The sequence below is a fragment of the Stigmatopora argus genome, chromosome 9 (assembly GCF_051989625.1).
Source record: "Stigmatopora argus isolate UIUO_Sarg chromosome 9, RoL_Sarg_1.0, whole genome shotgun sequence".
NCBI lineage: Eukaryota > Metazoa > Chordata > Actinopteri > Syngnathiformes > Syngnathidae > Stigmatopora > Stigmatopora argus.
The window spans coordinates 17805075-17829935 of NC_135395.1; the positions used below are offsets into that span (position 1 = coordinate 17805075).

The window sequence follows — 24861 nt, forward strand, 5'->3', positions numbered from 1 at the left end:
GATGCCTCTTTTCCCGAGGAAAAGCCACCAGGCCAACCGAGTAGATATGAAATATTTGGAACGGACGACGAAACGTTTTTAGAGGAATGAACGTGACGTTCATTTCAAGGAGCTTGTCTAAGTGGTATTTAAGATGAATTTATTTCAGAGATGGCATCTTTTTCAGTGACTAATCTTTTAGTTGGATAAGGATTTCTTCATTGTTGATATTTCACTGCAGCCAGACCAAGCATCATTAATTTTCTTTGTTTTTAACCGCTAATTTGTGTGAACAATGCTTTCAGTGATATGTTAACCTGACGCGGGTACAAAGTTAAACAAAAGTACTCTATGTAAAACCTTAAGGAAATGAAATTAGATCAAATGAGAATACTGGTAGTAAGATTTCCCTTTTTGATTAGACTTTTAGAATGATGTGGCTGAAGTTTTAACTCATGTTTGTGTCTCTTTTGTATTAGGAAATGCCCTCAAAACGTTCGGAAGCGAATCCGACCATGAGCCAACGGCGGGGCGCTCCAACACCCCAAGCCCCGCCCACCGCCGCAGAGAAAACGGGAGCAGCGCATCCTCACTGGAAAATACCGTAACCAGGCGGAACATTTTCGATACAAAAATACCCACTCAGGTGTGTGGCTCTTACTTTTTTGGGGTGGTTGCTATTGTCCTATTAGAGCAAGAAATCTCTAGTATTTCAGGACTTATAATAGAATATTGTATATAGGCGGTTCAGCAGGTTGAGTGGTTAGGGTGTCGGCCTCGCAGCTCTGGGGTCCTGGGTTCAAATCCAGGTCGGTCCACCTGCGTAGAGTTTGCATGTTCTCGCCGGGCCCGTGTGGGTTTTCTCCGGGTACTCCGTTGTCCTGCCACATTCCAAAAACATGCATATTAGTCAGATTGGACACTACAAAATGAATGAATGTCTTTGTAATCCATGCAAAGTAGTGAAAATCAATGTTTTATTTAAAAAATCAACAACTTTAACTGACATTTTGAATATTCTAGAGCACAGGTGTCAAAGTGGCGGCCCGGGGCCGAATTTGGCCCGCCGCATTATTTTGTGCGGCCCGACAAAGTAAATCATGAGTGCCAACTTTCTGTTTTAGGATCAAATTAAAATGAAGAGTATAGATGTATATTAAATTTCCTGATTTTCCCCCTTTTAAATCAATCATTGTGATTTTTTAATCATTTATTTTCCGTGTTTTTAGTTCAAAAATCATTTTGTAAAATCTAAAAATATATATATAAAAAAAACTAAAATAAACATTGTTTTAGATCTATAAAAAACGGAATATTCAGGGCTTTTAATCCAGTTCTTTTAATCCATTTATTAAAAAAAATCTAAATATCATATCTACAATGGTCCGGCCCACGTGAAATCAAGTTGACGTTAAAGCGGCCCGCGAACCAACCCGAGTCTGACACCCATGCTTTATATGATAAATAGAAGGGGGAGATTTATTCAGTGTGGCAATATCATTTTTAAAACACGAAAATGATAATATTGTTTGATTTATCTTTAAAAAAAAGTGTAAAAAAAAAAAAGAAAAATACAACTTTTTTTTTCAACTGGAGTTCCCTCATAACAAAATAACAATGGTTATTAATGGCATTTCATACAAAAAAACATTACTAATCAATACAGTAATCCCTCGAATATCGCGGTTAATGTACACCAGACATGGCCGCGATAATTGAAAAATCGCAAAGTAGGATCACCCTTATCATAACTTTTCTAGAGCGTTGTCTGCCTTTGTCCCTCCCACTTTTAGGCCATGGAAAAAGAACTCCTGTTGGGCCAAGTCACCCTATCATCCAAAAGCCTCCCAAACGCAGCCTCCCCGCACGGCTTCCTGCCTTCAGCGGCCATCAGCCTTTTGTTGTTCCACTTGTTGAATCGTGGACACTGAGCACAAATGCGCTCCCTCTCCCGCCACCCAGTGGACCGGAGGCAGTTCGCGGACGGTGCAGCTACTCCCTCCTCCTACGTTTCTTGTACAGCAGTTCCGTTTCTATTTTGCCGTCGTCGGATCTTCGACGGAGGTCATCGACGTGTACACTTGTACATATACAGTAGCTGTTGCTATGATGGAGATGTGGCAAAAAGTGAGCAACAGACTGTTTAATCGCTCCGCTAGCTATCCACCAATGTCTATATATACATATAAAAACATACTGTATGGGATGAACTTGAAGATAGAAATAAAAGTCGCTCTTTGAAGAGTCCTTTAACGGCGCTCTCCTCAAGTGACTGCGAGATGACCATTATTTCTAATCAATACCGGGGAAAAAGGGGGGTCGGGGGGGACATCCCGGAGAGACAATAGGGCGACATTTTACTCCGACGTGGTGGACAGAGGCCCTGATTCTTCGGTGTCCTGCAGCGGCGTCCGGAAAAGAGCGCATAAGTAAAAAGGCCGGACGCCACAATCGTGCTCTTCGGCGTCGTTTGTCAAACTCTTACTTTTTTTGTTAGCTGGAGAGCTACAGTATTAAACATGCCCTTGCTTTTAAAAGAGGGATTATGGGCCATTTTCCCAAAGACAATTGCCTCAGACTTCTTTGCGGCTGCTCTATAAAAAAAGTCATTGTGAGTGTAATAACCTTCTCGTCCTCATTGTGTAAGTGAGCCCAGCAGGAGCCATCAAAGAGAAGAATTCCACTTACTTTGCTTGGCCATCATAAATACATCAAGTGAGATTTAAAAGATGTGAAATGCTTCGATCCAAGTATTTTTTTGTTCTGGAAAAAAAATCATTTCTGCCAATAAAGAAGCTTCTCTATTGCTCAATTTTGTGTTCCTCTTTAAAGAAAATTTTGGAGCCATTGGAACATCAGAAGACAAACAGAAGGCAGAAAATAAGATCAAGTGAGTTCATTCATGGGTGGAGATGTCGGATTTTTGGTTTTTAAAGCAAACATTAAATCACAGGTGTCAAAGTGGCGGCCCGGGGGCCAAATCTGCCCCGCCGCATCATTTTGTGTGGCCCGGGAAAGTAAATGATGAGTGCCGACTTTCTGTTTTAGGATCAAATTCAAATGAAGAGTATAGATGTATATTACATTTCCTGATTTCCCCCCTTTTAAATCAATAATTGTCATTTTTTATCCATTTTTTCTGTGTTTTTAGTTCAAAAATCCTTTTGTAAAATCTAAAAAATATATTAAAAAAAGCTCAAATAAACATTGTTTTAGATCTACAAAAAACTGAATATTCAGGGCTTTTAATCCAGTTCTTTTAATCCATTTATTTAAAAAAATCTAAATATTATCGTGACCGGACGTTTGGTTGACGGACGTTTGGTCGACGGACGTTTCGTCGAACGGACGTTTGGTCGCCAGGATTCGCTCGCTCTCAAAATTATAATCATGAGAGAGAGAGTTTACTGTTGAAAGCGATCAACCAGATAATCTCTCGCTCTCAAAATTATAATCATGAGAGAGAGAGAGAAAACTGTCCGTTGACCAAACGTCCGTTGACCAAACGTCCGGGTACCAAACGTCCGGGTACCAAATATTATATCTAAAATGGTCCGGCCCACATGAAATGGAGTTGACGTTAACGCGGCCCGCGAACCAACCCGAGTCTGACACCCCTGCTCTATACAATCTGGTGACGTCATTAAAACTTCCAAAAAAATGAAGGTAAAAAGCCTTATAGGCTTACAGGGGCAATTGGTTGACAGCCAATCGTAGGGCACATATAGACAAACAATCATTCATGCACACACTCGCACTAATAGACCATTTGGAGTCATCAGTCATCCTGCTTCACATATTTTTGGGCCGTGGGAGGAAACCCACGCAGTCACGGGTAGAACACGAGAGCGACCCCTCCATTTGGACGGAAACGTCTGAAATATGAGCGCTTCTTTCCCCTTTACATGCATTCCCACAATATATATTGTTTTCATGCATTAAAAACAACAAGAAGGATGGGATCAATTCACCACTTTCACCCTCTTTCCTCCTTGCAATGCCATTCCTATTAGCGCAAAGGCTCTGAATCCAAGCCCGATCAATAAGAACAATCAAAAGTTGCTCCGGGGGTGTTGAAGCCCCGTGTTATTTACCACCAGATCATTTTACGGTGCGCCATTTCAACCCGGCGCCGCCGCTATCCTGCCATTTCTTTTCGCCACGTCGTTTGAAGGTGGTCGAAATAATTGAAATTGATCTGCTTGTTAATTGTTATAAAGGTGTGATTAACGACGTCTCGGTTTGGCTCCTCCTCCCGACGTCTTTGCCGAAACACAAATTGCGTAGCGTATACAAACAAACCTCACTTAAAGTGCTAAATTAAGACAAAATTGGCGGCTTTGGAAACAAAACAAGGAAACCTCATCAAAACTTTTGTGAAAAAGTATCGACGAGGCCAAAAAATGAAGTAATCAAAGTCAATCAAATATATTTTCATCAGTCCTACAATGGATAGACTTTGATATAGTCATTTATTATTCTTATTTTATTTTTTTAAAGCCCCTTTAGCTACTTTGACACTGAGAACCTGAGTATTTTATAGGCTGAAAAGTTTTAATGTGCCACTTGGGAGTTTTGGGAATAAACTGTAGCCTTTTATTTATTTTTATTTTTTTATTTTATTTTTTTATTTCTCTAGTCAGTCCTTGTTTTTGTGCCAGTGCCCAGACCTGGTAAAATTGAGCACAACACTGGAGCCTGGCTTTTCTAATCCTCTTCCTCCTCAACATTGTGTTGTTGTATGTAGGCTATGCAAACGTGAATATTTATAGAACGGTCTGCCTTTCAATCTTTGACAAGCTGTTCCTTCCTGATTTCCACCTCCAGATGCGTCGAGATGTTCGCATTTGTGTGTTTGGATCTCCGAGAATTCATGTGCGTGAAGCGTGTGCACACGTTTGTCGGCGCAAATCTCTTTCATAAACACAACATAGTGGAAGCTCCAATGTCAAACCAAATTGGTCCTATGATGCTGGTCAGCCTTCAAAATTTGTATTATTGATTTTTCTTGAATAATTTGTTGTTGTTATGATAAAACTTTGTTCAAATGTAAAAGCCTATGCTTTTCAGCCTATTTGTATGTTGGATTCCAATGACAGTATCAGCAGAGACAAAATTAATCTTAAAAAAATTATGAATTAAAACACGAGGGCTTGTACACACACATACACACACTTCTGTTGTGAGATGCAAACAACACTTACACACAAAGACACAAACACACAGCCACACACACCTCCACACACACAAACATAAACACCCACACACCCACACATCAACGGTCACCTAAATTGAATGGAAAAAAAGCAAAATGCTAGTTCTGTAATGTTTCTGTAGAAAAAGACAATAATGTGGTCGGCACACCTGCCTCGCAGTTCTGTGGTTCAAGGTTCGAATCTCCAGCCCTACTTCCCAGTGTGGTTCAATACTGAAGAAGCAAAAACCGACAAAATGGTAACATTTGACCATGTTTTAAAGCAGGGGTCGGGAACCTTTTTGACAGGGTGAGCCTTGAACAATTCAAATGTTCAAATATTATTAATTGAGAGCCATACTTAGAATTTAAAAGAAAACATACATAAAAATGTGTGCACTTTTTAGTCATTTCGCCGCTTTTAAAGTACAAAAAGTCTCAGAACTCTCTTGACAACATTGTTACGCTGTCGCTAATCAATGAGTATCAATGTGAGTATGCATGAAGAAGAGTGTAGAAAAAAAATAGATTAAAAAAGTGGCACTAGAAGTAGTGTCAACATGACGCTTCCTATTGGTGCGTTCGGGACTTAGCTCTATTACCAGCAATTTCCATATTTTACATCACAGGTTGGCGGAGAGCCATATGCACCTATCAAAAGAGCCACACGTGGCTCCCGAGCCATAGGTTCCCTACCCCTGTTTTAAAGCATTTACCAATTTCTTCTATAGATCAAATCAGCTTTTTCCTCAACTGGATTTGCAGTTTTCCTTCGTGTGGAGGAAAAGAAGAAGGTATTACGTCTCTGGTTACGCATGTACGAACGAACGAGGGCATCCACGTGTTTTCATTTTGCAGGTGTACGCTTTCATCCAGGCGTACGTCTCCAAAACGAAGCTAACGAGTTCTGTAGGCAGCTGCAAACATCTGCAGAGCGCAACACGCTTTCACGCTGGGCGAGCAGCTGGACAGCCATGACAGGAAATCAGTCACTGGCCCGGAACCCCCGCAGACCCAAACCGGAGCCTCGCGGGACCTCACTAGATTGGTCGGCGCATGAAATTCTCCCTGTGGAGGCAATTTTGTGTCCAAGTTCACCTCCTCTAGAGGCACTTTTTGCAATGACTCTCTGCTACAGTAATTCACCGGGAGTCTGTCGACACTTTGACGACGGCGTACAAACGCTGTAAAACCGCCGTCCACTCCGAAAACGGATCGACGGCTTCGTGGGGGAAAATATGCCTTATTTCAGACGGCGTCGGTGGGAATTAAGCTCACGTTAGACAGATCCGGACATCGTAAACATTGCGACGTGCAAGGGGTGCGATGGAGGGTGATGGATGGGCACGCCATTTTTTTTGTTTGTTTTACTTTACCTAGGAGTGACCTTTCTTTAACTTGGACCAGGTGGTTTTCTTCAACCTATTTTCAAAGGTCTGCCCTCATGAGAAGGAAAGTTCCTTGCGGCAACTGAAAAATAAATCAGTGGTCAAAAGGGTTGGTCAGTAATAAATAAAAAATGGAAAAAAAGAAAAATCACAAAGGCCTTCACAGATAAATTCCTACTGTTAGCAAAGAGTAAACATTAAAAAAATAAATACAAGTACTAATATATAGGAAATTATATGCTATATTAGTGATGTCCCGATACCATACTTAGTATCAAATCATTCAAAATCAAATCAAAAGCCTTTATTAAAATTATTGGTGCTACTCCACAAAGTACGTGATTCAGTAAAAACATAAATTAAACATTAATTTTAAAAGTCACATCCGGGCAAGGTCATTTTTGGATGATTATTTTCGGTCGATTATTTTTGGACGATTATTTTCGGACGATTATTTTCAGACGATTATTTTCGGACGATTATTTTCGGACGATTATTTTCGGACGATTTTTTGGGACGATTATTTTTGGACGATTATTTTTGGACGATTATTTGGACGATTATTTTTGGAGTGTCAGAATGTATCGTTTTCAGTACTATCGTGCTTTTCAGCTGCGGTTAAGAGAATGAATAGAATATTCCAAATTTTACTGTAAATTGTATTCAGTTTAGCAGTCTATTTTTTTTAGCAATATCGGTCATTACTAATATAAGCACCATATAAACCCCTCATGAAGATAGTCATTAAGTGTAATGATTTGATGCATCGTTGATATTGTTTGAAATTTCTGTGGGTTAGGACATGTAATGGTAGCAGTCAAGTATTCCTTCATATTGGTGGCAGGTGTTTTGTCATTATTATGGTAGTTTTATGATGTAATTGTAATAGGCATACAAATAAAGTGTTACCATATGTTCTCTCATTAAGTGGATGGAAAAGCAGTGATTGTTGGATTCTCTTTGGTAATACTGCCTCCTATTGCTCTTGATCTGCAGTACATTTCTTAAGAATTACAAAGTAGTAGCTTGGTCTATTCATGAGGTCAAATACATACAATCATGCAACTGATTATACTGGTTATTATTAATAACACCATTCATTTCTTTCAGATTCTGGCATTAAGGAGCATCCTGGTTGTTTAAAAAGGAATTCAATTTCCACGATTTTTCATGCCTAAGTTATATTAAAATTTGTGTGACCCCTTCGACCTTTATGTGTTTTTTTTTAATTTTGCTGATTGGTTGTGTTTTGCTTTGGAGAGGGAAATTATCCCGCAAACTTCATAAAGAAACAAACTCTTATCCACTAACACTTGCAATCACAAATAAAAAAAAAAGTCATTTCAACAAATGGGCCACTAAGCCACAGATACAAAAAAAAAAGATTATTAGCAGAGACAAGTCAACAGAAGAAACTAAAATAGATTGAAAATTGATTTCAAGGCAGATTGTCTTGCAACCGTGATAAAATGACAGCAATTCATCATCAGTTTCAGAAGATAAACAAGCAAAAACTATACCGCAAGCACACTTTATTGAAACACTGCTCTTCATACACCACTACAAATATGACATGTCAATCAATCATTCAAATCATCCATCTATTCACCCTGCCACAAATAGTCATCAGCTCGCCTAAATTTAAATGAAAACAAAGCGCGTGACTGAAGAAAAATGTCTTTTACACAAATTCTTCGTCTATTTTTACGCCTCAGGCAAAATATTAAAAATAAGTGATTTTTAAAATTGCTCCTGATTGATTTTTGCTGCCGTTGAAGTGACATTTGCGTTCCTCTCTCGCCACGATCCGCATTACCTCATTAGTGCGAGCTGGCTGCTCAAGCAGAAAATAGGTCACCAATCAGTGTCATTATCCTGACCCCTTTGCACCTCTAAAAGTTTGACTATTATGGTCTGCCGCATTGAATTCTTGCAGACAGAACACAAACGTCCAGCAGAGTCCAGCGTCATGATGGGTGATTCATTACCTAATTGTTGTTGATTAACTGACCAAAGCGCGTGTTGGCTCTTCATAAAAGCTTTACGCGATAGATTGCCTTCATTTCCACATGACGGATCAAACCATCGTGCCAACTTACTTTTATATTTTTAGGTAAAAATATTGGAGAAAATGCAATATGACCTTTCTCAATTTACTTTCAGTTGAATAAAGTCAGATTAAAATGTGCAAAATTGAACCAAATGAGCAAAACTAGAAGTGAAAAATCCCCAAAAAATCCTGACTAAAATAAGTTGTATTGACACAAACTACTTTGAACTCAAATTGTATTAAAACTAAAAAACTGAGACACTAATTCCTTCATTTTTGGAATTAGGTGAGTTTTATGACTCAACCTTTTTGTTAAATACTGCACCTGACAATAAACCCAAGTACAAAAAAATAAATAAATAAACATACTAACACTTATTAACACCTAAAATAAAAAAAATAATGCTTTAATGTAGGTTTTTTGATTTGAATAGGCCAAGTTTATAGTTGTTTGTAATCTGTTATTGGCATATGAGGTGAAATTATGGTGCTTATATGCATTTGAATACATTGTTTTAAATAGTAAATGGAGGATAGAACTTTTATCTCTCTATGAACGTTCAAATTTATGGCGAGAAACTTGATGAGCGCTAACGCAGAAGCATACAGCGTGAAGTCCAATTGGATTTGACTTGAGAATTGAGCTATTATGGAGTGACTGCTTTGGGGTCAGTGCAGGGCAAACATTTGCAACGCTAATTATAATTCCGTCTGTCTCGGAGAGCTGACAATAGGTGACCAATCACATGGAAGGGTTGATGATTTCTAACAATTCATGTGGAGAGTATCCCAGTAATTGGGAATTGCTTCTAAACTAGCGTTAATATAACGCTGAAAAATGGCTTCTTACCACTGTGCCGATTTTCCAAAGAAATATCGTAAACATAAATTTCATTGGATTCACGATCAGAAAAGTTTTCTTCATTTAAAACGGTTATAAACGTACTTTTTATACACTGAGCAATTTTGCATCATTGCAATGATATTAAAACGCTAATGAGAATCGTGATTTCTGCAACAAGATTTCCCATGTGTGGTTATTTCAAGGTAGGAAAATTAAAATCTGACTTGATGCATGTAGAACACTTTCAGAGTTTAACATAGTCATCAAGTAACGTTAAAATGTGAAAAGAGGCCCATCAAGAGTTAGCTGTGTCCTCACACTTTCCTCCCCCATCTCCCACTTTTATTCAAAGCTTCCTTATTGCCTCCTGCCTCCGTCTGATTGGCCGAGAGCACATAAAGGTGTTACTCATTGGTGGTGAGCAGCTCGCATCTACCTGTGGAGATCACATTCTAAAAGCACAACTCTGCTACACTTTTTTTGTCTCCTTTTGCGCTTAAATCTAAAATAAATTGCGGATTTCAGGGCAACTTCGCATGCTAAAGATGAAAAAGGAGTCCGACCACAATTCAAAAATAACGCTTAACCGTTTTACCCAAGGTAAGACAAAACCATCCTATTATTTCATTTACGTGTGGAATTCTTTTCAGTTTTCAAATTGCTGCAAACATATATAATAATAACTTATTTGCACCTGAAATTGCCACATGGAAAAACTCCAGAAAGCTCATTTACTATCATATCAGAAAAAAAAATGATTTAAAAAAGTGTCCATAAAAAAAGTAAGAATGATTTATATTGTATGCATTGATGAATAATCTATTTCCGTTATATTGCTAATGTGTAGAATGACCTAAAATGGTTGTAAAAAAACACAAGCTGCCTTTAAAATACTCCAAATTATGTATTTCCATCTTTTTCATTCAGCCAAAATTATCATCATTGTCTATTTTAATTTACGTTTTATTTTCTGAGTAAAATTCATGTATGAAACAATTATACACGACATGACTTTATGAGCAGCAAATAGAAGTATTCTCCTTTCATGCCATTTTTTTTTAAACTTAATCAGTGTATATGTGATTATACAAATAAAAAATTGAAATGTAAACAATATTGCACGCGAAATTGCAGCTGCTTTTCCAATAAACTAGCAAATTATATGAAATACTTGCATTTGACTGGCTAAAATGTGAATGTTGTCTTTCATAGCAATTTGCTGTCCTTGCTGCAAAATATATTGAAATTGTTTCACTTTTCAATTTTTTTTCTTCTATTCCTTTAATGTTTGATGGAGGAAAAAAAGAGAAAATAACCCTGTTGTACATTTCTAGGTCTCAGTGGGTAGAATATTATCAACAGGTTCATTCAGTAGCATTTATATGTCATCCAATGTCTACTTATAAAACTAGTCTTACTATTATTCTCAATTTTCTCTCGAGATTTACAGAATTGATCTACCCCAGGCTGAATTAGCCTTTTTTTTGGCTAACTAGCGTTAAAAAACGTTTTAAATCCGAAAACCAGTCAGAATAAAATAAATACTGTATATAATAATCGGATGACTATTATTTTTTTAATAGAATGGTGCACTTTATGACAAAAAAATGCATTTCCAAGCAACTGTCATAGATTAAAAATTGCAGTAAAAATATCCTGTGTGCATTCTTAGTTTTTTCCCTGCAGTTTGGCCCCTCCCATTGTTCCTTAGAGCCGATTAATAAGTTACTGTACCATAAAACGCGAAAAAGTTTGCCCTTGCACAGAAGATTAGTTTATTAATGCAGCATTTTCATCACTCAGTGTTCGTGGTCACTGTTTGACCAGCACAGCTGATGATGAAAGTCCAAAAAAAAAACATTACGCCAGAGGGGAAAAGAAATCAGAGCCATAATTAGTTAATTGGATAACTTTGGTGCTTGCATGATCTAAAAATATGCTCTATATATAATTTTACACCAGTGTTTAATTTTTCCAAAGGAACACTTCCATTGAAATCATAATATAAGCCATTTATAATTATACTGATGGTCTTTGGGGTCTAACTATAATGCCCAAAAGCATTATTATTCTTATTATTTATCATTTTACATCGAGGTTTATAGAGTAAAAAGTCATTCAGAAAAATATATTTGAAATTAAACATTATGAGTCAGTTCAAGCCACATAATTAATGACTATGTTGGAATTATGAACTACAATTCAATGTATATAATCATCTTGTGATGTTGTTTAATGCACATTACTGGTTGACTCGTTTCTTACTTTGTGTTTGGATGTTTATTATTCCAAATTAGTCACAAAGATACTTAATATGCTGGGTATTTTTTGTTTAGTTTGTTAAAAATGCACTGCTAAGAATGCCGTTTTGTCACCACTTGTTAATCTTGAAAATCTGGTATTTTTTGCAACCTTGTTTCTATTTCTACAAAACTGTAATCTTGTAGCGAATATTTTTTTAAGTTTAGCCCTAATACGCCTTTTTTTCTTTTCTTTTTTTTAACACACAACTTTCAGTGGAGTGAAAATGTCCTTTAAACAAATTTCCACCAAATTCAACTCCTATGAGAGATCATTTTAGTCTTCTGAACCCGATGATTGGATGATTTAAGAAGTGAATAACTGGGGCAGCAGATGCAATTTAATACAGGATCACGACCACAAAGACTTTTTTGGTTAAAACATGTCACTAAAACAGTGCCGTTTTAAAAAATTAAACTTATTTTTTTATTACCGCCAACATAATCCCCAACGGGATCACAGATCAAATCAATTAGAATTGCTTTAGTTGGAAATGTCACTTATGGAACAATTAAAAACTCTAACTGTAATTTAAAGAATACTTTTCCTGTTGTACTAGCAAAGAAAACCAATTGACAGACTGACTAAATTATACCTATACTTGATATATACTACACCTAGCAAATTATACTCGAATAAGGATGATAAAAGCATTCAATTCAACTGAATTCAATAAAAATATTCTGTCATTGAAAAGCCTAGCACGACACGCCTTTAAACACAATCCAAATTTTAATCTAAATGGTTGATATTATCTCATTTAAAGGCAGAATTCTGAGGTTAAATGTTAGGAAGGTGTTCCTAATGTTATGGCCATGTTAGTATGATTTGTAACACGAGTCAGCTCAGAGGCGGAAGAGGGAAAAAAAAAGAAAGAAGGCTTCCACCCCGGCACTTCAGCTAGCCACTTCCTCTTTTAGACGACCATGTGCTATTTGGTGAAGGTCTTAGGACCACCACGTGTGGCAAGGAGAGGGAGAGAATGAAAGAGAGAGTAGGACAAATCAGGGCAAAGATAAAAGGGATGGCTTGACCTCTCGGGAGCCTCTCACCTGAGCCCCAGGGGAAAAAATGGAGGGCAAAAAAGTTCTTCATTTTGTCCCGACCGGTAAGTTAAATACAAAAATATATCTATTTTGTACGTCTCTCATGTGTAATATCACATGGAGTGGTGACTTTTGTTTGTGTCAACTGATTTAGCACAATTTCACTTGGTTTTGACTTGAGTTGTATTCATTGTTTCCTGTTTAAAGTGTTCTCGTATGTTAAGCAGACAACCTGTCAAAAGTTAGCACCATGTATTAAAAAGGTTTATGTTAGGCAGCCTCATTTGTGTGAGATTTTCGAGCGAATTTTGGTCCCACAAATGGGTTAAAGCGCAAACTGAGGTCCCAGATTAAGAAGATTAGCAAGAAGAAACATGTCCCGTGTTAAATCTGGCATAGTTTTGGTTTCCATTTGATACTATGCAGTAGTTGAAATATCATGTGTTACAAAAGATGTACTTACTGCGAATTTAGGGCTGAGATGATCGTCGCTCCACTGAGCACATCCACTGTGAGCAAACATCAGGTGGTTTTAAAAAGCAATACTTGGAGTTGTTGAAGTGGACTGAGCTGTGAGGCTTTCCTTCCTGTTATTTGCTTTATATTCCACTTCTGGACTACACGTACATGGAGACTTGAAATGCAAACATGCTTTCCGTTGCGATCGCCGGGCTGACTGATTTTCTGTTTGCAATTGCTCAAAGACATCCCCTAAAAAAATCAAAGCAACATTCCCCACAGTTGGCACTGAGTGAACCCTTCAGGTATTTGTCTTAGCATTACGCCAGCCAAAGATATTCCCTATTAATTTCATTTCAAGAAGAGGCACGTTTACTAGCCCCTTTTACGGTAATCCCTCGTTTATTGTGGTTAATACGTTCCCAGACCTGCCGCAATAGGGTGACTGTCTTTTTATGTCGTCTATTTCTTATTATTTGGCCTTTTATGTACTATTTTTTAACTCCTAAAAGTAGCCACTGCTCTCTTTTGGCCAGTGAAATAATCTGAAATTGTGACTTAAGCCCCACCCACCACCCATTTCATGTTTGTATTATTGTTCCCACACTATAAACTTTTCAGATATATTTGGCGAATCCCGATAGTCGCTCAGCGAGGTGGTATGGGTAATTAGCCAGCCTATTATGCAATAAACTTAGGGTCACATATTGAAAACGACTTTTTTTTAGCGAATAGTAGGCCATAAATTCCTAAACAACCTGCAGTTCAAGAGTAGCAGCTCGTGACTGGGAACACGATGATGCTATCTTTGAAGCCGCTTTTAACATAATCTGTCCTCGTGAACTATGAACGGTATTCAGAAATGCCAAGTTGATCTTTTTCCTTCACGGCAGAACATTCAAAAGGTCTCACATGCCACTTACAAGGTACAAATGTTGTGCTACACAAGCTGTGAGAGTGGAAAGAGTCCTTGAGAATGTCTTGTTTTCAAGACTGAGTCTGGCTCAGGATACCTCAAAGCCAAATAGATTGTCTTTATAGAAACAAGACAACTGCTTATGAAAACACCGGGCACAGCTGCTCACTGGTTTTCATTGTAAGGGAGATCGGAAAATGTCTTTTTTACTTGGCAATACCTCCATCTTTATCTGATTTTGTTGCAACACCTCCATCTTTATCTGATTTTGTTGAAATGCCAGTTAGAAAAACAAAACTGTGGCGGACTGTAAGCACTACCACTTTTTTTTTCCAAGGACTATAATATGTTGTATTTGATAAACCAATATTGGTGCAAAAGCACTGAAAGTACCGACCTATTTTCTTTTTTTTTTCTTTTATCAGCTTCAAAATGGTTTGCTTTTCTAGACAGCTCGCTGATTTTCATGTTTGCTCAACAGCATATGTTGTCTTCACGGTCAAGGCAAAATTATTGACGCAAGTTAATGCAACGTGTTTTACACACGGACGTTAAAACAAAACCAATCAATTAAGAAAAAGAAATAAAAAAACACTAATACGGTAAATGTAACTGAATGTAAATCAATAATTTGTTCGATTTTATTTATGTATAGTGTATTTAGCCAGTAATTTAGTACTAATTGCTTCAATTTGTAAAAATAATGATAATAATTAAAATTAATGAATGTTTTTAATCAATGAAACCGTTTGGTCAAACTTTAAATACAAAAAATACGCAGTACAATAAACCTTGATAAATAATGTTTTATATTTTGCAGAGGCTGGACACACCGGGAGCCCTAAAAATGGATATGTGTTCCAGGAAATGGGTTTGTATGATTATTTATGCTATTATTGTTATCTGGGTTTGAACCACAGACCTGGAAAAAATATTATCCTCATAGTTAACTGTAACCACCCTTATTTTTTTGCTTAATATTAAACCTGAAGGCCCTAGTTAGTTCATTTATGTCCACTTGACAAAAATATGATTATTTTGTCTTTGTGCAAATGATTCATTGTTGTGCCACATTACCTTAAAAGTAGCTGACCAACTCAATGTGTCTGCAGAGCTGCAGGATGGCAAAGAAGAGAATGATGAGAATGATGAGAATAACTCCAGCATCCGTCACAAGGACTCCGTCTATGACGACGACAGCCAAATCAGCATTTCGGGTAGGTGTGCTATCAAAAGAATTATTTTTCAGTATCACTATAGGAATTCCAAAATCCTCATTTACTACAATAATGTCTTTAGGTTAGTCAACATCATAAGGATAAAATATATGTACATACCTCCACTCCAAAACATCCATGCTGCTTTTTTTAATATTGTGTTGTCCTTTTTCTGTTATCATAGAAGCGGAAGCTCCAAGAATCAGCCTTTTAAATACAACAAGAAAGGTAAAAATTAGCACCTATTCCACCAGCAAACATTATTATTTCCAAAACAAATTGCAAAAAGCATTCATTGAGGATTTGAACCACTAAAATGAATGCTGTCACAAAAACTGAATTTAAAATACAAACTATGAGTCAAGATATGTTTTCTTGGAATCATTCTCTGGCTATACCATCATGATCAGATTTTAATTTAAAAATATAACTACAAAAATACATTACAAACAATAAAACCGGGCAAAAATGAACAATAATACGACTTACCTGGGAGGACAAAAATGAGGAGACGCAGAAAACACTTCCATGCCAATGCATACAAACATGGGCTTTAAATACACAGACAGAGATTGATGACAATAACGAACTCATACAATCACACAAGGAAAAGACACACCCAGCCACGAAACCCCAACAAAACATGACACAAACAGGCAAACGGGACAAAAGTCTCTCCACTCTTGGAGAAGTTTTAGCCAAAGAGTTAAGTCACCTGAGCTGAGTCCCTCAGATTATCTCTCGTAGTACGTGAAGCCGATGGACTTTTGTGAGGAGGTCCGCGCCCACCGAAACGTGGACGCCTTCCTAGCCGAGGCGAGCATCCTCCTGGACGAAGGGGGGTCCACTCTGGACGGTGTCCTGAGGCAAATGCTGGGTAGCGTCGTAGACGATGGCCACGCCAACTATGACGTGAACCAGGTCGTAGACTCGCTGTTCACAGATGGCGGGGGGGAGGAGATGGATGGTAAGAGCTTGAACAATTACATGTGGTTGATTTTGCAACATATTTATTTATATTGGAATGTTTTTTGTTTGTATATCAACAGTTCACCTACTGTCGGAAACCCTTCAGGGAGTGACTGTGACGGCCACGGGAATTCATTACCAGCAGTCGTGGCTTTGCATTCTGTGAGTTCAAGTCTGTGACCTTGCCTTATAGCAGTTATAGCTCGTTTTTATCCCCCAGTGTGTGTTTCTCCGTCAAAAAATGTAATAATAATAACAGAATGGGGCAGGGAGATTTGCTAGGATGTCTCAACAGATTGCCCATAGCGTCAATAACTGCTGTAAATGTGGTGTACGCACATTCATAGTTTGGGAAAGCGCCACAAGTGCAAAATTGATTTTGAAGTGAAGGCATTGAAAACAGTTTTGGGCAAAAAATACACTAGGAGAGAAATTGCAAAGAAATTGCAGCAAATGCAAACAACTTTTAGTGGTTGGTTTTAAACTCAAACTACCTGTAGACATGTTTAAGACTTGAAACTGCACAACTACAGGACTGTCCAACACCAGTCAATTTTTTAGTATATTTAATGCCATCGTTTTTTGCACGGGTTGACTATATTTACGTGACAACTTTGGATGTAGCAGACTGGAATTTTTTTGTCATTATTTTGTGTCTTTATACTGTCAGGTACAAAAAAAGTGATCCGTCATTGACATTATTGTTTAGGTGCAATGTGAGTAACATGCCGAGAGGCCACGTCTGCATCGCACGTCTAGAGAGGCCGCAAAACTGGGGAGCCAACTGCTGCGAGGCGCGCTACATCATCCTCATACTGGCCCCACCCAGAACGGTGGGAAAGTAGACTATATTCCAGATTGTTCCTGGGAAGTGTCCATGGGAGATCATCTACAGAGAATCAAAACTTTTGTATGTTCCAGAAAAGCACCAAGTCGGCCATCGAAGTGGCCCGAACATTCGCCACCATGTTCTCGGACATTTCCTTCCGACAGAGGCTTCTGGGAACCAAGACCAAGGAGGAGTTCAAACTTGAGCTTGTCTGTCAACGTCAGCAACTTTCTGCAGTCAAAGAGAAGGTGGAAGTAGACCAGGCGGATGACTCCGATCCAAGGAGAGGCAAACCACTTAAGGTGAGGGGGAGATACTGTGAGGACCGATCCTTTACTGGTCCTTCTCAAAATCTGATGTTTACCCACTATCCCAGAGGCTAAAACCAACCAATCGCCGCCAAGCGTTGGTCAAAGGACCCAACAAGAAACCCCTTTCGGTTCAGTTGACTGGTTACCCTGTTCTCTTGTGGTCTCCAAATGTCCTTTGCCAAAAATAATATAAAAGAACATCCACATGTAAATATGCAAGACTATAGCCAAAGGCTAATCTTTTGTCTTTAGAGTCATGCTCAAAATGCCATGTCCTCGTTAGCGCTCCAGTCAAGAATGACACGTCGTGAAAATGAAGTGCCGAATGATGTGATTACCCTGATTTTAAAATCGATTATTCGGCCTGGGAATAGAGAGGCAGATGGGCGGATGAAAATGACTGCCAAATTCGTCAGGAAGCAGAATGAGTGCAGAAGCGTGTAATGACAAGGCACTAGAATTTATACCATAACACCATAACAGTTCCCCATGGCGAAAATTCATATTTGGTAACATGAAAAACAGCGTCGTTCCACCATGTAATCCACGTCATAATCCTGACATGCTTGCTTCATAACATAAATCTTCAGGTTTGTATTACTTCATGACCTTTACTGACACATTCATAAGCTTAATTCTCTTTTAACGTTTAAAAAGGTATTTTCCTCCAGAACTACAAAAAACTAAATTAGTCTTTGCATTGATTTTATAGCCATCGACGAGGTTAGATATGTCTTGGTTGCACTCTTTTCGAAGGGAACTACACAGTCACCTCTAGAGCCAGCCCTTGTTAACGTGTTGGATTTTTTTTTTACAAAATCTTGCAGTGGAGGAGCTTTGTGATGGAAAATTTTGTAAACTAAGGTGGCATTCTGCATATTTAACAGTATTATTGCAATTCAGGTGTTTGTGTTTTTTTTCTAGTGTAACATATCCCGTCTTTCTTCCACTTTTGCGCATACAACACGCAAACATGATTGACATTTTTTCCTCTCAGTTTAAAGATTTCTTCAAAGCTGGCAAAGGTGTTTACGACGACCTGCGACGGCGCCTTCCCCTTTACCCTTCCGACTTCACCGATGGTAACTAACTTTCTTTCACTTGTGCTCCAAAGACGCTTCTGTCGAGGTGATTTGACTTTGTACTTTCTCCGCCTCAAGGTATTACAGGAAAGGAGCGCTCTCTGCTCAAGTACACCACCACCGCTATTTTCCTTTACATCGCAATATTGCTGCCGGCCATCGCTTTCGGCTCTCTCAACGATGAAAGCACAAGAGGCGAGATCGGTAAGGACTTCTTAAAAGAACAAACAGCAAATAAAGTAAGCCCACGTCATGTTTACATGTTGCAGAAAATCTGCACGGACATTAAAATTCGTCTTTTAAATGATATTTTATCATTTTTTTCCTCTTCAGTTGGTAGTATTTTTGACAAAGCTCGTTCAAATCAAAGACTAGAGAGTAGTTACATTAATCACATCAGTACGTTAATAAAAAGGAACATTTTAAATCCAATGTTGGGATAAAAAAAAAAAATTCTAATGTTAAGAACGCCTACAAAAACTTCCCCAGATGTTCAGAAGACCATAGTGGGCCAAAGCATCGGAGGTGTGATCTACTCCCTGTTTGCCGGTTCTCCACTCGTCATTCCGCTGACCACGGCACCCCTGGCGATCTTCATCAGTGGTGCGTACTCCGAGCAATGTTCTCCACTGAAACATGGACGGAAACGTAAATATGTCAGAAACAAATGCTGAATAATGTCAACAGATTCCGTTTATTAGGTTGAGTTGTTTATTAGTCTTAGTCAAGCAAGTGGGTAGTCCTAAAACTGAAGTCTTACTGTAAGTCTGACTGAAGCCAAGCCATGTGACTTCTATTGAACCCAAAAAATAAATATTTTTTAAACGGCTGTTTTTTATCTAGTGATCCGAGGCATCTGTGACGACTACGACTTGGACTTTGACAGCTTCTACGCCTGCATCGGCTTGTGGAACAGTTTGTTCCTCATCCTAGGAGGTTTATTCAACGTCAGCCTGCTGATGAAGCTCTTCAAACGGTGAATTTTCAACACCAATTAATTTCTCGACTCGCCTTCCCGACAGATTTTTCTATCGAACAAATGTCCTCTCCTTCATTGGGCATCTTTCACGCTGTAACATTTCATTACAATCAATGATACCGTTACGTCTGCGTACCTAGCAAGAACATATCTCCCTCTTCTAGCTCCACCGAGGAAGTCATCGCATTGTTCATCTCCATCGCGTTTGTTGGCGACGCAATCAAAGGAACGATAAAAAGTGAGTCTCTGAAATATGTCTTCTCTTTGAGATAGATTTGGTATAGAAATAAATCAAGTAAATGTCTGAAATGCTCATTATACTAAGGTCAAGTATGTCAGCATTAAATGAAGTTTCATTTTAATTTCTCTTTACAATGACCAATGAAGCAAACTCACATTAAAATGCAATAAAATCGAGTTTCTCCATTGACATTTTTCAAAATTCTAATCTTACCTTTTTCTTTTTATTCGTGACATCCTCCTCCTTCCAAACATGCAAAACAGGAGAGAAATGGAAAAGTTGTTAGAATAAAAGACATTGGTCCTATGTTGAACCAATGATCACTTCCATCTTTTTTTTTTAGTCTTCCAACACTTCTTCCACGGGCCTACGCTGGCGAGCTCCAACAGCACTCTGGTGCTTCACCAGGTCAGCGAGGTTCTGGAAAAGATGAAAAATCTGACGTCAGCTCACCCCAATCAAAGCGATCCAATGGCGACGGATCACGGCGAGGGAAACGCCTTGGTCTTCCTTCCCCAGACGCTGGTCAATTGCTCTCGGGAGATCCCCATTTTGTGCCTGTTCCTCATGCTGGGCACTTTGTGGCTAGGTTACGCACTCTACCTTGTCAAAAGAAGGTAAACCACTCAAAACAACACAACAGGCTTATTTGCAACCTAGCATGCTTTTTTTGGGGAAGTGGGAGGAAACCAGAGTACCTGGAGAAAACCCACACAGCCACGGGCAGAACATGCAAACTCCACATCGCGGGTGTCAAAGTAGCGCCCCGAGAAAGTAAATCATGAGTGCCGACTTTTTGTTTTAGGATGAAATTCAAATGAAGATTATTGATGTTCATTATATTTCCTGATTTTTCGCCTTTTTAAATCAATAATTGCAATTTATTAATCCATTTTTTTCTTTTGGTGTTTTTAGTTCAAAAGGCATTTTGTAAAATCTAAAAATAAATCAAAATAAATATTTTCTGTTTTCCACTTTCTTAATGAACACCATTAAAAAATACTTGTTTCCTTTTGAAATGGAAAACAAATGATTAAAACAAAAAAATTCCCTAAGAAAAAAAGAGCTCAAATTAACGTTTTAGATCTCTAAAAATTGAATTGAATGTTTTTATTGTCAGTATAGTGAGATTTTAAAAAGTAGAATGAGATTTAATTGAATATTTAAGGCTATTGATCCGATTTTTTTTAAACTATCTAAATATTATATCTAAAATGGTCTGACCCACATGAAATCGAGTTAATGCGACCAGAGTTTGACACCCTCGCTCCACACCGTTTGCGAATTCACCCCCAGAACTGTGACCTACTAACCACCCGATGACCGTGCCTCCACAGAAAATCTAAAAAGCATATTAAGATATCAAAATAGATTATTTCATCACGTCTCCCATCTTTTCAGCCCGTACATGAACGGCAAAGTCCGAGAAGTGGTGTCTGACTGCGCCCTGCCCATCTCCGTTCTGGTATTCTCCTTCATCGGTTCCTACCTCTTTGTCAACATACGACGTGAGTGCTCCTTTTTGGTTTTTGGTTTTACCACGTGGCCCCCCCACGTAACGTAACGGCTTCCAACCACCCGACAGTCCCCGTGTTCAGCGTCCACAACGGGCCCGTCTTCAACTATCCTCCCTTCGACAAGCTATCGGGCCTGAACGCCCTGAGCGCCGTTGGCCTGGGCTTCCTCCTCGCCCTGCTCATCTTCATCGACCAGAACATCGTCATTTCGCTCACCCACGTGCCGGAACACAAGTGCGAGATGGACATTTTGCTTAAAGGGGCACTAAAGTTCTTTCCCAATAGTTTAGAATGGGTATAGTTTTTACATTTAAAAAAAAAATATATTATTGCGATCATGTTTGCAAGTTTTGAAATTGGCCACATCTACCAACTACAGCCAATCAGAGCTAAGAGTATTCAAATTAAAGTTCGAGTTCATTAGAATATAAAATAAAGCATCTTAAGAAAAATGACATTCGTAATGCTTGGAACTCAAATTGTGCTGTTAATCTCCTAAAATGGCCATCAAAGTGAAAAGAATGGAAAAAGAGGTGAAACTTTAGTGCCACTTTAACATAAATCATATTTTCAATCCACGTTTTTAAGATATTTAGGAGCAAGTTCACTTTACAGGTTTTACAATGGGTTTTTTTCTGTTGGCAGGCTACTGAAAGGAACAGCATTCCATTGGGACTTAGTTCTGACGGGTCTCATCAACATCCTCATGTCCTGCCTGGGCTTGCCGTGGATGCACGCCGCCTTCCCGCATTCCTCCTTGCACGCCCGTCAGCTTGCCAAAATGGAGCAACACGTGGAAAATGGCCACGTCTACACCACGTGAGTCCAAGTCCTAGCCCGAAAACACAACGCACAACATACACCAAGATCGTAAACAACACTTACCTCTGACCAGTTATGTCACGGGTGGAGAACAGCCTTCCTTTTAGCCACTATTGACAAAAAAATGGGTAAAATGGATGTCAAACTCTTGCATCTGGTGTGAAAAAAATTGCATTTTGAAATTATTTTCTTCCCAAAAGCCCAACAAATGACGATATGAGGGGAAATGTGACGAATTACAAAAAACATCTGCTTTTAAAGCAGTTTATATATATATATATATATATATATATATATATATATATATATATATATATATATATATATATATATATATATGACAGTGGTGTGCCGTCAGGGCCTTCAAGGCCTTCTCTGCTGGCCTAAGAAATATCTGAATCACAGACTAGAAAAGGAGGATGGATATTGTGTACAGGTAAAAAGGATTTTTGGTGAGTAAAATATGGCCATATTCCTAAATAATATTTCAATTGTATGAGGTTATTATTGATGATTATTTTATGTGTTGCAAGCTGTACCTGCAGTAGAGGTTTTATAGTCATAAAATAGTTTTTGAGGGTTGGATTGATTCGCTGAAGGCGTTGCTAGGAAATCCATGGACCGCCGCTGATATAAGAATACAATAAAGACAGTGTACATATAGAGTACCTTATATATAAGTAAGCATTGTACATTTTTTTCAAAGTGCTAACAGCAAAACATGCTGTTTTGCATACGACTTCAAAAATGCATGTTGTACGCCAAAATATTTAGACGGGAAGTCTAACGAACAAAAAAGATAAGATTCACGAAACCTTGAACCAGATACATTTTCGCCATGTTTTGGGAACAAATTGCATCGATGACCTCGGTTGTTGATAATGAGCACCTGAAGGACTTTGTCTGTGTTTGTGGTCTAAATCCGTAACAGCATCGTCAGCGTTAAGGAGACGCGTCTGACCTCGCTGGTCGCCAACATCCTGATCGGTCTGTCGGCCTTCATGCTGCCCATTCCTCTTCAGTGGATTCCCAAACCCGTTCTCTACGGGCTCTTCCTCTACATCGCCGCCACGTCATTGGACGGCAACCAGATGGTGGACCGCATGGCCCTCTTGCTGAAGGAGCAGGTGCACCGAACAGACGTTTCGAATCGCGTTTTGGTCATTTGTCATTCCGACCGATTGTGGTAAATTGAGCTAAATCTGAAGGTCCGGTGACCTAGTGGTTAGCGCGTCGGCCTCAAGGTTCTGGGGACCTAGGTTCAATCCCAGGTAGATCCTCCTGTGTTCAGTTTGCATATTCCTCCCGGCCTTGCGTGGGTTTTCTCTGGGTTCCCACAGTCCAAAAACATGCAAGGTAGGCTGGTTGAGCACTTAAATTTTCGAATCCTAGATATGATTGGTTGGCCTTTGTCTCCTCGTGCCCTGCAATTGGCTAGCTACCAATTCAGGGTGTCCCTCACCTCAAAGTAAGCTGGGATAGGCTCCAGCACCCCCTGTGAAGATAAGCGGCTCAGAATATGAGGCTCTGTAGTCTTGAATGCAACTTTACAAGTCCTGTTTGGCTAGTATTTGGGTAATTTCTCACTCAGATGGATAAACATCATTGTAGAAGTGCTAGATGTGATGGCCCCAAGTTTACAAGTCAACAAACATGACTGTTGTTTCCCACCATTGCGGCTTTTTGAGACCTGAAATGTTTAGGGCAAAGTGAAATGACTGTTTTGTCATCCTATCATGAAAAAGTTTGTCACCTTTTTTGGGTACTTTTGTCGATCTAGATGGCCTATCCACCCAACCACTACATCCGCCGAGTGCCCCAGAGAATCGTGCACTACTTTACGGGCCTGCAGATGATCCAGCTCATCGTCTTGTGTGCCTTCGGCATGTATCCTCTGCCCTACATGAAGATGGTTTTCCCCCTCCTGATGATCTTGCTCGTCCCCGTCAGGTGAGGATGGAGAAAAAACTCATTTCTGTCCCATATACATTGACGTCGCTGTCAAAAAGAATCATTGTTGAACATAGAATGCAATGTTTGGTCAAAGTATGAATGCTGTTTATCTTTTTCTTTAAACCGTTTTTTCCTCACATGGATATAAATGATGAATAATAAACATAACAATATTTCTCTGTTTTTTTTTGCTTCAGGACCAGCTTTCTCCCGAGAATTATTGACTCCAAATATCTGGATATTATGGACTCGCAGTACATGTAGAGCAAGAGGTCATTTAAAAAGAAATGAAATGAAAATAAGTGGAGTTTTGATTTGTATTTTGTACTCGTTCGTGCTTTTAGACATTTGTTTTTTTGCTTTGATATTTTTATTTCAACATCACTTGTACAATACAAATTATCCTACTAAGTTTGGGTAGGATAAATGAGTTTGTTTATCTTGAAATGAAGCTCAAAATTGTAATTTCCTGTTCCAATTCAAGAATGTAATTAAGTACAGAGGCATTTGCAGTGTGTGCATTAAACCGAAGAATTGTCTAAAACTAAAAGTTTTCCTGGGAATTTTACTGTTGTCTTTTTGGGATTCATTTTCTGGAGATGAAACACTAACCGGTAGTGTCATGACAAGCGCTTCCAGTAGATGACAGTGTAATACTAACAGTTCGTAGTATTCGGGTAGACCATTGCAGACCCCACAAGAGAATGACAAAAAAAACGCCCACAACAACAGGCGCAAGTTTAGCATCTAATGCTACATTCAAT

At 38.8% G+C, this 24861-nt stretch overlaps 2 protein-coding genes and 1 long non-coding RNA gene across 3 annotated transcripts in view; 2 read left to right on the forward strand and 1 right to left on the reverse strand.

Annotated features, from left to right (window-relative positions):
• The window catches only part of gfra4b (GDNF family receptor alpha 4b), a 31041-nt gene extending 28250 nt beyond the window's left edge, over nt 1–2791 (forward strand). The window contains exons 7-8 of the mRNA XM_077608982.1: nt 459–625; nt 1773–2791. Coding sequence (XP_077465108.1) covers nt 459–625; nt 1773–1910 — 305 coding nt within the window. The 3' untranslated portion in view covers nt 1911–2791. The remainder of the gene's footprint in view (nt 1–458; nt 626–1772) is intronic.
• LOC144082122 (uncharacterized) lies at nt 431–15402 on the reverse strand. Its single transcript, XR_013303149.1, has 3 exons — nt 15255–15402; nt 6550–6643; nt 431–860 (listed from the first exon to the last, which is right to left on the reverse strand). It is a non-coding gene; the product is annotated as an uncharacterized LOC144082122 (long non-coding RNA).
• LOC144082117 (solute carrier family 4 member 11-like) lies at nt 12637–24647 on the forward strand. Its single transcript, XM_077608980.1, has 20 exons — nt 12637–12864; nt 14998–15048; nt 15290–15394; nt 15579–15622; nt 16142–16361; nt 16444–16525; nt 17073–17196; nt 17285–17494; nt 18501–18585; nt 18664–18789; nt 19075–19188; nt 19429–19561; nt 19729–19802; nt 20149–20422; nt 21207–21313; nt 21391–21556; nt 21968–22141; nt 23076–23271; nt 23925–24094; nt 24295–24647. The coding sequence occupies exons 1-20, from the start codon at nt 12828–12830 to the stop codon at nt 24359–24361; spliced, it is 2559 nt and encodes an 852-aa protein (XP_077465106.1). The 5' UTR covers nt 12637–12827; the 3' UTR covers nt 24362–24647.
• The last annotated feature ends 214 nt before the right edge of the window (nt 24648–24861 follow it).

Excerpts from the sequence above, each read along its gene's own strand:
- LOC144082117 (XM_077608980.1), top strand. The coding sequence starts at position 12,828 with ATGGAGGGCAAAAAAGTTCTTCATTTTGTCCCGACCG. Across the intron at positions 15,395-15,578 it reads CAGCCAAATCAGCATTTCGG|AAGCGGAAGCTCCAAGAATC; the intron begins GTAGGTGTGCTA and ends CTGTTATCATAG. Across the intron at positions 21,314-21,390 it reads CCTCTTTGTCAACATACGAC|TCCCCGTGTTCAGCGTCCAC; the intron begins GTGAGTGCTCCT and ends ACCACCCGACAG.